Source organism: Ovis aries, chromosome 17 (genome assembly GCF_016772045.2).
Source record: "Ovis aries strain OAR_USU_Benz2616 breed Rambouillet chromosome 17, ARS-UI_Ramb_v3.0, whole genome shotgun sequence".
NCBI classification, from domain to species: Eukaryota; Metazoa; Chordata; class Mammalia; order Artiodactyla; family Bovidae; genus Ovis; species Ovis aries.
This window is the reverse complement of record NC_056070.1, coordinates 67,597,913-67,610,274: the sequence shown is the minus strand read 5'-3', so window position 1 is coordinate 67,610,274 and position 12,362 is coordinate 67,597,913. Positions and strand designations below refer to the sequence as shown.

General features: G+C 61.5%; 1 protein-coding gene across 3 annotated transcripts in view; it reads left to right on the top strand.

Annotated features, from left to right (window-relative positions):
* The window catches only part of TTC28 (tetratricopeptide repeat domain 28), a 568,766-nt gene that overhangs the window by 538,865 nt on the left and 17,539 nt on the right, over positions 1 to 12,362 (top strand). For all 3 annotated transcript variants that reach the window (XM_027956682.2, XM_015101419.3, XM_027956683.2), the window contains 2 exons: positions 6,754 to 6,898; positions 11,952 to 12,131. In XM_027956682.2, coding sequence (XP_027812483.2) covers positions 6,754 to 6,898; positions 11,952 to 12,131 — 325 coding nt within the window. The remainder of the gene's footprint in view (positions 1 to 6,753; positions 6,899 to 11,951; positions 12,132 to 12,362) is intronic.

Here is a 12,362-nt window from a genome sequence, read left to right as displayed (position 1 = left end):
CCCATGGGTACAAGGCCCTTTGGAAAGGGTGTTTCTGTGTTAGCATCAGCTGGGCAGGCCACACACACAGTGACTTCTCTCCATCCCTCAGTGCATGGTAAGCCCATCCCCCAACGCCCAGCTTGGGCCCCTAATGGGGTCAGCAGGAAAAGCCCATGTGAGGCTGCCCTGGGCATCAGGTTTTCCTAGGTGACCGCCCCCCCCGGCCCCCGACTGGGCTGTGGAGCAAAGAGCAGAGTGGGCCGCGCCGTGGTCCCCGCAGGAGGGCCGTCCCCAGCTCCTTGGTGGTGCGTGTGTCACAGCCCTTGACCAGACTTCCCGGGATAGCCCATGAGCAGAAGAGGAGTCCTGCGTGGCCCAGGTTTGTCCCTGGGCTTGAGAGGAGTCACGTCCCTGGAAGGGCAGGGGTCTCTGCCTGAGCCCAGCCCCTGAGGAGGGAGCAGCCAGGGAGCTGGGCACTGGGTGACTGGGGAGGTGAGCAGGCAGACAGTGCCAACAGCTTATTGAATAAGTATTTAAAATGCAGCCTTTGACAGCCTTCACCTCCCTGAGGAGACAGCCTTCTTGTGAGGAAGTTCGTGGTGGAGAGTCACTGGCTGCTTGAATATAATGGGTTCATCAATTAATCTTTCCGCTGGTACCTTAAAATCCAGGCGCTTGTTCAGATCTCAGGCCAGCCAGCTCCCATTCCCTCAGTGGATGCAGTTCAGAGCCCCGAGGGGAGTTTGGAGCCTCGGGTAGGGCCGAGGGTGGGGAGGAGCCGCCCAGTGGGACATAGCAGCAGATGCCTGTGGAGCAGGCACTCGGCCCTGTCTGCCAGGGCCACTCCCAGCTCCTCGAATGTGGGGCAGGAGGCGCCCTGAGGAAGGCTGGGGCCTCTTGGGACTCAGGAGGAGCAGAAGCAGGAGCCCCAACCCAAGGCCTGGGACCCTGCTGGTGTGAGCGCAGACAGGAAGCCTCCTGAACTGGCCACTGGAACGTGAGAACCTGTGATAGAGACCTCGGGGTAGGAGAGGAGCTGCCTGAGCAAAGGTGGGCGGCACCTGGAAGGAGCTCAGCACTGTGGGGACCTCCGCCTCCCCCCTCCACTATCTCCCCTCCCCCCAACCCTCCTCCCCCTGGCCTGCGCACCCTGACCTGGGCACGTCCTGCAAGCAGACCGCACAGGGTGCCCCATGCAGCATCTCTCTGTCGAGCATTCCAAACAGTGCAAGGCCTGAGACTGTGGCAGTGCTGGGCCCTGGACTCCCAGCTTCCTGATGCCTGACTGTTGAGAGCCGGTGGGGCCCTGCCCCTGCCCTGGGCCTCAGGGCCTCAGGCCTAGAGTCTCCATCTACTCACCTGTGGCAGGGCGGGCTGGGGTCTGAGGCGAGCCTTGGCTATGGGAGGCTTGCTGGGACAGGCGTGTGTGTGCCCGGCCAGGCCCACCCCAGCTGAGGCCCCTCCCTCCTGTGGCCCAAAAGACGGCAGGGCCCCCGGGAGTGTTCCTGGCTCAGCTCTCATCTTGGCCCTGCGTGCACGGGGTCAGGTGGGAAGGACCTGAGTGCTGGCAGGGAATTGAGAGCAGCACGGAGGACTTCCAGATGCAGGGGCACCCGCCCTGCGCCTCCTCAGCCAGCCCGCCCCTCCATGCTTTCATGAGTCTCCCCTTTGCCCCCTGTGCTCGCTGCTCCCCTGTGTTCTGCCGGGTCCCTGTCCCTCCTCAGAGGAGGGCGGCCTGTTCTCCTGGTGTAGAGGCCTCCGGGTGGCAGTGGGGCCCTGGTCCTTGCGAGTCTCGGATGCGCCAAGCTTAGGTTTGGGTTCCTCCCTCCGAGTGAAGAGACCGGCGGGACAGACGGGACCTCAGGGCCAGGCTGGCCACCTCCGTCCCTGGGGTCTTCGGGCTTGGTGGGACCCTTGCTTAGTCTCACCTGTGGAGGGCTGAGCCCTGCTCCTCCATTTCTGCTGCTCACCAAGCTGCCCATCTTGACTGAAAGCCTGAGAAATGTGTGTGTGTGGCGGGTGCAGGGAGGGGGTGTGCCACCACCCAGGCTCTGCATGTGCCCTCAACTCCGCTCCTTCATGGGGCCCTGACTGGAAGCCAGGGCAGCTGGCCTGGTGCTGAGAGCGGCGCTTGGGGCCGAGACTTCCAAGTGTGCATCCCGCAGTGTCCCCAGCGTCCCCGGGCACCTGGTAGGCCTCCGGTGGGGCCGCGTCAGCGTGTGAGCCTGAGCGAGTCCCAGCGCGCAGGGTCTTCTGCAGCCCTGCGTTATAAATCCCCTGCCTGGGGAATAGATCTCTTCATCCCTGGGGAGATTCATGAGCCGCGCGTGCTCCCCGGGCCGCCGGGCATTTGTCATCGTTTCAGAGACATAAACCACCCCGGCCTCTCCCTGCTCGGGGCGCCTCACTCCTCACCTCGCAGCTCTGCCCGCCGAGGGCGCCGAGCCCAGGTGGCTCCCCCAGCCTGTCAGCCTCCCGGCCCGGGTACCACTCAGTCCCTCTCCGATCCCGTTAGCCCACAGATGGCCACGCTGCAGAGAAAATTAGTATTTCTTCAGAAGCAGATTAATAAACATCACCTAAGGAAGGAGCTGATAAAGACCCCCGCGCGGAGTGAGAAAACCCTCTGTGCTGAGGGCTGGGCTGTCAGTTAGCCCAGCTGGGTCCCTGGCAGCGAACGAGGCCTCGCGGACGGGGAGCCAGCGCCCCCTGCTGGAGCCACGTGGCGGCGCGGCAGCGAGTCCTGGGAGCCCAGCCCCCCTTCCTGTGCCCGCAGAGCCTGGGAGAGGCCGCCCGCCGCGGTCAGGTCACAGCAAAGCGGGTGGGGAGCAGAGGCGAGTGCAGGGGTCTCAGCATGTCCTCAGGGCAGGGAGGACACACACAAAAACGGCTCACCGGGAGGTGGGAGCCCTGACCCTGCCCTGCCCGGCAGCCTCCTGGCCTCTCTGAAGCTGGGCTCTTCTTCCCTAGGGGAGGGGCCGCCCCGCCTCCTGAGCGGTGATGTGGGTGTGGTGAGCCTAGTTGGAGCCTGGTTGGGGCGCGGCCCCTCCCGCAGCTCACAAGCTTGTCACAGGGATGCGTCCACCCTGTCAGAGCACCATTTCCCCATCTGAGTCCAGATTGCCGAGGCAGAGAGGTCAGCCAGGCTGAAAGGCGCCACAGAAATCGCAGCAGTACAGTCAGTCACCGAGGCCCCAGCCCGTGGCCCAGCGCCCGCAGTGCGAGGGGGTCACTGGGGCATGGTGACATTGCCAGGAAGGAGGACAGCAGGGAGCGGACCATCCCACACACCCGCTCACACTTGTCGACCACTGCGGCTGGGGCTTGGAGCCAGGGTACCGCAGGACACACATCTGTGAGGCCAACTCTCCCCCTGCCCCCGACACAGGCAGCTCAGCAAGGGCTCTGGGCCGTGGCTGTGTGCTGTTGGTCAGCAAGAGCTGCCCTCAGTCACTGTGAATGTCAAATGTCGTAGTAAAAACAGAAGTCACAGGCGAAAAGAAAAAGGAAAAACCAGAAGCTGCACACACAGGGAGCTGGTTGACTGCAGTCTGTCCAGGCCAGCTCTCTGGAGGTGAGGAAACCGCTGCTCCCACCTATGATCCCAGGCGGGAGGGGGAGCGGTGTCCTAGCCTGAGACCTGCCCCTGGAAGTGTGCAGATGCCCAGAGAGTGTCCTCCGAAACCCCCGCTGAAGTGCCATGGCCAGCCATGTGTTTACCAGCCCTGACCAGGGATATCAACCGGCTTCCCCCCTGAACTGGCCAGGGGTGGGGGCACTGTGTTTTGGCCTGGTCCCAGCTCTGGAGCCCCGCCAGAGGCCTACAGGGAAGGGGGAAGTCCGCGGGGCCTTTCTCTGATCAGCCTTGGAAGGAACTGGCCTGGTGGAGTTGTTTTCCTGTTCAGGCATGCCTGGTGCTGAAGGGTGTGGGCCAGAGCCCAGAGGCCAAGCCAGCCATCCTACTCACCCTGCAGCCCACCCCCATCCACTTCCCTCAGTGCTCTGCCCCTGGCTCCCCACCGTCCCATTGCCAACAGTGCCAACCCCACTGTCCCAAGCACTGTCCCAGCGCTTCACCCCGCATTGTTCCTGGCCTTAGAGTGGCCTTCCCTGCCTTGTCTCCAGGCGGGCTAGCCCTCAGCAAGCGGTCCTCCCCGACAGCCTGCCCTCGGCTCTGTGACCAGCAAGAGAGTCTTGTGCCCTGGACCCCCTTCCCCACAGGCCAGTGCAGGGACCCTCGGGTTGGCCCTCTGTGGGCCTGCACCTGGCACCCTGTGGGCATGATGCATGTTGAGAGGGTTAGCGTTGCTGGGCCCCGGTAGGTGCCTCTGGCACTTCCTGGGTTCAATAAAAAGGCCCCCAGCCCACTTGGCCTTCCTGCCCAGACCTCCTCCACTCACTGTTCCATCAGCGGAGACGCCAGCACCTCCAGATTCTAGATGCTTCACTGTTGTCCTCCCCATCCTGCACCATTTGCCCTTTTTGCAAACTGTCTGTCCACCATGCAGCCCCCAACTTCCTCCTGCCTCCCCCCGACCCCCACCCCATGCAGCTTAGTTATGCTGGTCTCCTGGCACCCAGGGAAGCTCAGGGTGCTGAGCTGGTCTCTTCTCCAGTAGGAGCTGTTTAGTTCAGGGCCTTGGGGAGCACCTCATCAGTTCCTGTTAGGACCTGGGGACACAGTGTTGTCTGGGAACATGGCACTCCCCCGGATGTCTTTGGCCAGATTAATCAGACCAGGTACCTGAATGGGATAACCAGTCCACAGTCCAGGCAGACGCGTGTCTAGCGAGGGGCGTGCAGGGAGAGGGTGCTGCCGTCTGGCTGCTCCCTGCTCCACCCCCATGCTGTCCTGGGGGCAGCTCGGGCTCCCAAGGGTGTGAGTGCACACAGGCCGTGTGCAGGAGCAGGCGCGCACGCGGCTGAGACAGACGCCACGTGTCGCGCCAGACTGTCTCCTCCGGGGGGCGGTTTGATGCTCGCTCTTTCAGGGGAGCAATGCTCTTTGTGTGTATTCCAGGGAATCCAGTGAGCCTATGAGCATCACTCCAGGGCTATCAGTGCTTCACTGGCTCTGATGGCAAAGATGGGTCCCGGCCCCTGTCGCTCATGAGTACGTGTTTTCTGAGTGAGGGTGACGGACGGGCGCCGTGAGCGGGCTCCCAGGCCCTCGAGTCCTCTACCCTTCCTTCTCCTGTGGGAGCAGGTGGGGGCGGAGGGTGCTCTCAGCCTGGCATGGCACAGCCCTAGGATTTAGAGTTGGGATGTTGCTGAGAACACCACAGGGTTGGGGGAAGGCCAGGGGATAGAGCCAGGTCTCAAAAATAAACCTTTCAATCATTTCTTTAGATGGTCAAGGACCCTGGCTTGGCCGGGGGGCTGGGCAGGGGCGTGTTCTGCTTTTCCCTTTGGTAACAGCCACAGAGCCACCAGTCCTGCGTCCAGAGCCCTGACTTAGCTGAGTCTGGTGTGAGACCTGCTCTCGGTCTTAAGGTCCTAAATGTGTAGCAGGAACTCCTGAACTGCGCACAGAGTCTGAATCAAGGCTGAGGGGCCACTGACTGTCTCCTGTCTGCGGAGCCTGTCGCTGGAGGCTGTGCTGAGGCCACGCCGACCAGGCTGAACGGCCGGTTTAGCAAGACTTGAGGGGCAGCCTGCCCTTGCAGTGGAAATGGGCTTGTCTCCCTGCCCGCTGTCTCTCCTCCTTCTCACCTGCGTCCTTTGTCCTCTTTCAGTCCCCAGGCGTGCCTGCAGCAGTGCCCGGCAGGTGGCCAGAGCTCAGGAAGCGTTTGCTCAGTGAATCAGTGACGCAGCAAATGCTCTCACCCTGTGTCGGGGTTGCAGGAAGGGGGACCCCCTTCCAGGGCCCAAGGGTGGGCTCTTGTCTGACACTCAGAAATGAATTCTCCAAGGAGACATACACGCTGACCAAGCAAGAGACTTTATTGGGAAGAGCAGGAGGAAAAGGGGACCCAGGAGGGCTGCTCCGCCACGCGGCCTGCAGACTCGGGTTTTGTGGTGATGGGGCCAGTTTCTCGGTTCCCTGGCCAGTCTGACTCAGGGCTCTTCGTGCTGGTGCGTGCATTGCTCAGCCAAGATGGATGCCAGCAAGAAGGATTCTGTGAGGCGGAAGGACATGTGACATCTCCTTTTGACCTCTCCCGAATTCTTCCAGTTGGCGGTAGCTCGTTAGTTCTGCGTTCCTTACCGAGACCTCCTGTCATAAAATAACTCATGCAAATGTTTACGCTGGTGCCTGGCCAGGGTGAGTGGCTTCAGTCAGTGTGCTGCCCCTAACATCAGGAGTGTGAAAGTTGGGGCCTTGGGGTTGAAAATACCATCTGTACTGATAAAATTTTGCCTAGAAATAATGGACCATACATTAAAAACAAAATAAAACCCTGCAGCCACGCCTGAACCGACCTGCCTCTCGGGCTGTGCTGGGGCTCCAGCGGGGCCACCAGGAGCCTCGTGTCTGCGGCTCCCGCCCCGGACACTAACGTGTCTCGGGACACTGCCTTCCTGGCAGATTGGCGGCTGCCCCAATTCTCATGGTCCTCATGTTTGCCTGCCCAGTCGCTCCACACGAGAATGTAATTAAATGCTTTGAACAGTGCTTCAGAACATTAGATTATGCAGAAAAACTCCACAGCCCATGTAGGTGTTGTGTGCAGCTGGGCCGCCCGCGGTGCGTCTGTGCTTGTGGTGCTATGAATGTACCTGAGAGGGAGGGCGGCCTCCTGCCGGCTTCAACCCCTCTTCTCTCCCCAGGAGCTCCCAGAGCATGACCAGCCTGGTCGGCAACGCCGCATCGCCCGTCAAGGATGGGACCTCCTCTCTTCCCAGGAGGCAGAGCTCGTTCGCTAGGCCACCGCTCCGCGCCCTGTACGACCTGCTCGTGGCACCCATGGAAGGGGTAAGTGCCCGGCCGGCCATTGGTATCAGGATGCATCACTTCCTGCTCAGCAACCCCTGCCCCTACCCTTGCCCCCCGCCCCAGACACAGAACAGGCTCCTGAGACAGTGGGGATTTTCCAGACATGGGGCTTCTCAGTCAGCCTCCAGACGCCCACACTGTTCTCAGGGGGCCGCTGGGCTGCAGATGGGGTCCTGGGCACCAAGGGGGCAGACATAGGTTCGGGTCCTAGCCAGTCTCCTTGCTGGCAGTCGGGTCGGCCTTGGCAGTCTCGGGTGCACGTGAGACGCTGCTCCTTCCCAGCTTGCTTCTCACACCTGAGGAGGTCCAGGGGCCCAGGGCTGCATGCATTCCCCCATCTCCTCCACAGTCAGGGTGGGAGATGTGCCCACGTCAGCTCCCCTGCGCACTGCTCATCCGAGGGCCTCACCTGAGCAGCTTCAAGCCAGGGGCTCCTTCCTGGCGAGAACAGACCCTTGGCCCCTGCCCTGGGAGGATGCACCCCACCTTGGGGTCCAGCGGAAGGCTCATCCTTGTGCTTCCCAGAAGCTTCGGCGTGGCCCCGGGGGGGGGTGCTCTGTGGCCTTGGTCTCTGCACGTCCAGACGCGACTCTCTAACCGGGTGCGGAGCTGCTGAGGGGCTCAGGGAGCTTGTGAATCTGAACGGCCGTGCACAAGCCCACCAGCTGCCATTGCCCACGACTGTGGGTTAGCTCTGGCTGCTGGGTGACCTGGATTTCTCACGGTTCTGGGGCTGGAAGTCCCAGGTCACGGTGCTTGGCGTCGTCAGCTTCTTGGTGGAGGCCCACTTCCTGGCTTGCGAACAGCTGCTTTCTCATGTGTCCTCACGTGGTGGAGAGAAAGAGTGAGCACACTCAGGTCTCTTATCCCTATCGTGGGGACCCTCTTGGAACTCCTGCCCTCATCTAAACCAAGTTATCTCCTAAAGGTCCCACCTCCAGATAGATACCATCACTGAGGGGGTAGGCTTCAACGTATGAATTTGGGGAGACACAGACACCCAGTTCGTAACAGGCCCCTGGAAAGGCCAGGTGCCTGTGCCATTGGAGGCCGATTGAGGATGTGCCACTGAGCAGAGCCGTCTCCATGTCCCTGCGGCTGGCCCGGGGCCTGGTGTGTGCTGGCATTCAGTAAAACATCGGCGGTACGTGGTCCAGAGATGCATTTGGCTTTCGGGTCTAGCCTGGATGCAAAACAGAAGACCCAAGACCCAAGTCAGTGAGTGGGCTCTCTGTGACCTCTCTTGGACGGCAGCCGTGAGCTTTCCGAGAGGTTTGGGTGCAGAAGTAAGCCACCGGGCCTGTAGGGCAGCTCTGAGGCTCAGCCTCCGACCCTGGCCCCCAGCCTGGTGCTGGGCCTGGCTCACATCTGGGTAGATCTCAAGTGCAAGGATGTGTCTCAAGCGACTGGCACCTGAGTGCCAGCTGTTTCGCTGGAGGATGTGCCCCTTTGGGCCCCAGGAGGCAGGGCTTGGAGGGGCTCTGCCCCGTATGGAAGGCAGAAGTCCTGGAGCGGGGGCCGTGGGGGGCGGCCCGTCCCTCTGTCCATCACAGCATCTCCGCCCAGTGGAGGGGCTGCTTCAGCTGTGAGTTGTCCCTTATGGGTCCCCTTCTGAATCTGCCCTGTGACTTTTAGACAGTTTTTCTCTCTGAGGACTTTGCCCTGTGACTTAAAGAATAAAAAAGCTGCCAGTGGAATTAGTGGTTGCTTGTGACTGGACCTCTGTGCTCCTCCAGGGGAGCCAGGAAGGGAAGATGTATGGACTTGAGCCCCAAACGCATTGGAACAGTGACTGAAGTCATGGCTTTATACAATTGACAGGAAGGAAAGTCTGGTCCCCGATGTGTGTGCGCCCAGGAGCTGTGTGTGAGAATAGGTGTGACCCTCAGCAGTGCAGTCTCATCTTGAAGGAGGCATTTAGGGTGAAAACGTTCAGTTCCTGATGTTAAAAGTTTTCTCATTTGTGACTGAGGCGTTTGAATACAGTGAAGGAGTCAGACAGCCTCTAAAGAGACGTGGAGTGAAACCTCTCAGGGGCCGTCAGCGGAAACGAGATGGGGGAGCCTCTCTCGGGACCCACTGTGGTCCATGAGCCCACTTCCCTCAGGAGCTGGCCTCATCCCACGAGTGTTCACTGACACGCACTGGGCGCTGCTGGGTGCACCCCACCCTGAACACGAGGGGGCATGGGGCAGGGGTCGGCCTGTGCTCCCCGACAGCCCTCCCCATCGGTGGGCTGGCCAGGGAGAGGGTGGATGGTCCTGACCGGTCCCACTCTGCTCCGGGGCCACTAGAGGGCAACACCGCCCGCTGCTCCCGCGCTGTCAGCTGCCAGATGGAGCCAGGCTTTCTCCCCGTTTTCAATGAAAATACACATCAAAACCCAAAGTCCAAGATTATGAATCACTGACACTTCAAGACTAAAGCGATTAGCCTCTTCACATGCGGCTTGTAATTATTTGAACAACTGCCTTTGTTTAGCCGCAGCCCTGTTGCTAGGGGACTAGGTCAGACGGTATGAAAAGTGGAACGGAATAATGTCTTCCCGCAGGCTTGCACCAGGACTTGATTGAATTTAGCTGAAGGGAAATACCGCCGTGGCTCTTTCCTGGAAGCCCGCCGTCCTTTGCTGTCAGGACGGGGCAAGTGTGTCCAGTTATCGTTGAGGAGGCCCCGTTCCATCTGCTCACGAGCCATCAGCAAACATTAAGTCAAATCCTGTCTCAGACACAAAGGAAATGTGTGCCTGCTTAGTGTGAGAGGGACCAGACCCGGTGCACGTCCGTGGCATTCACCCTGGAGTGGAGGGGAGTGACTCACGCCCGAGCCTGGACTCGCCTCAGGAGCCCCTCGCAACCACAGGCTGCTCCGCATGAAGCCGCTCGTGCACGCAGGTCCCCGGCCGCCCCCTCCGTGAGCAGACCAGGCCTTGTCCAGGGCCAGGGGCTGCTAGCATCCAGGACCAGATTCAGAGGCAAAAACATTCCGTAGGATTTGTCAAGTCACTCTTTGTACGTGATTTAGGAAGTCTCTGGGCTTGTTCTAGTTATGGTCTTTGTCCTTATATTTATTTCCATGTATTTAAATCCCGTTCCCTGTGTTTATGGTCGTCAAAGCCAAGATCGTCGGACAAGTGGGAGGAATGAATGCTTCTGGGCAGAGAGAAAGGTCGTCCACGTCCTCCTCTGCTGTTGAGCAAAGACCACTCTTAGGCTAAGTGGAGTTATCAGGCTCAGGACTACAGACAGTGACTTCCAACTTGCCGGGCACGTCAGTTAGGTCAGTACACGGCCTCCCCAGGCACCAGAGCTCCGGGGTGGCCCAGGACCTACCCTCTGAAAACTCAAGGAGGGATCTGGCTCTGCCAGGGGCTTGGTCAGGAGAGGAGTGTGTCTTCCACCGGGTCGTGACTGTAAAGATGAATCAAGTGGTGTGGTAACCCGACTTCTCCTCACGGGGAGATGACCTCCTGGTCACGGCTGGTCTGTAAGAAGACGGGGGCTTTGGAGGTTGTCAGGGGGTGCTCGTCCACAGAACAGTCGGCCCTCAATGCCCGAGTGTGGACGGGGCACCAGGCCCGTGGGGTGGGTACTGCGAGGCTGTCTGGTCTCTGCTGGGGACTCTGGAGTAACATTCCCACAAGGACAGACAGTACCTGAGGACCGAGGCGTCTCCGCAGCTGACAAGGAGCAGGAAGAATGGAGGCCCTGGCCGGCCAGCTGTCTGGGCCACGGAAGCAGTGAGAACGCCAGCCCGCCGGCCGGGCAAGTGGCGTCCTCCCCGGGGTCAGGGCTCGTGGGTTGATTCAAGCTGACCTTCGACCGCCCCCGTCTCAGCCGGACCCCAGCAGGTTCTGGGGGAGCCGAGGCCCACCTGCACCAAGGGTGTGCAGACTCGTCGTCACCACCCTGGCCTCAGAGAGGCCCCTGCGCGTGAGCATTCCCCGGAGCTGACGTGGCTGAGAATGGACCCTGGGGGTCCGGGGGCCCTTCTGGCTCTGGCCGCCCTCTGGTCTTGCCTCTCCACGGCCAGATTCTTCCGCTTCTCAGACTCCCCAGGGGAGCCAGTGGTCTGCTGCCTGTGGTTCAGAGAGTACAGTGGCGTGGGCTGAATTTGGACCTTTGCACTTCTGGTTGGCTACAGTCCTGGTAGCTTTCAGTCGTGGTTGCTGAGCGTCCCCTGCACCCTCAGCCCAGCGCTCACCTGCTGGCGCGCGGCAGCTCGGGCAGCAGAGGGACGAGGGCAGGGGCACCCAGCTGTGACCCTCCCGCAGCCAGCACCCTGGGGCTCAGGGCCACGCGGCACCTGTTGCCTGCGGTCTATGGGCCCCGCACCATGCCCCGCAGGCGCCTGCGGCCACTTCGTCTTTATTCACACCCACCCTGGGTCCAGTCCAGTCTTCACAGCCTGCTTTTCTTTATCTGGTCATCTGGCCTTAGTCTCCAGCAGCAGCTCTGTGGGAGGATGAGGTGTCTGTCTGGTCTGCGTGCACCCTCCCCTCAGGTCCCGCCCGGCCTTCCAGGAATGATGACGGGGGTCTATCAGGGTCAGGGTCCCCGCCAGTCACAGGGGACTGGGTGGGACAGCCCTGCAGAGCCGGGGAGGGACACAGAGGCCCCGAGGCGGCTCGAGGCCCTGCAGTCGAACCTCCTCCTCCGGGGATGTCGCCCTGGCCTCAGAGCCTCTGTCCACATGCTGGGTCTCGCTTCTCACCCGCGGACAGTGTGTCCCGCCCCGGCCGAGTGCTCAGTGCTGTGTGACAGGCCGCTGCACGCTGCTCCGGGGCCCCCTGGCGCTTTCGGGCAGCTGCCCTTGGCCTGAACACCTGCCTCCTGGAGACACATCCAGATGACCTGCTGGGCCTTATCTTTGGGGACACCCCCTCCGTGACGGGGGACCCGTCTCCTCCTGGCCATGCTCCTCTACCTCCCACCTCGGGGCGGGTCCAGGGAGGCAGGCGGGCACCCCCCATCCCCGAGTGCACCCTGGGGGGCAGGCATCCGCTGGCTGTCAGCTGCTCGCTCCCCCGCAGGGCCTGATGCACTCCAGCGGCCCTGTGGGCCGGCACCGGCAGCTGGTCCTGGTCCTGGAGGGGGACCTCTACCTCATCCCATTCGCCCTCCTGAAGGGAAGCTCCTCCAACGAGTACCTGTACGAGCGCTTCGCCCTCATCGCCGTCCCCTCCATCCGCTCCCTCAGTCCGCAGGCCAAGGTAAGTCAGGCTGCCCGGTGAGCTGGGCCATGGCCAGAGGCTGCGGGGACCTCAGAGCAGATCTGTCTAAAGGTGGGGACAGCCTTTGACCCGACAGTCCTCCGCTACCCAGGGGGCGCCCGGGAGACATTTCTGTCTCCGCTGCTTTGCTGTGACACCAGAATGGGAGCTCAGTCCTGGCACCAAGTTGGGCTGGAGGCAGGTCAGTGCCTATGGAGGCGGATCGCTCCC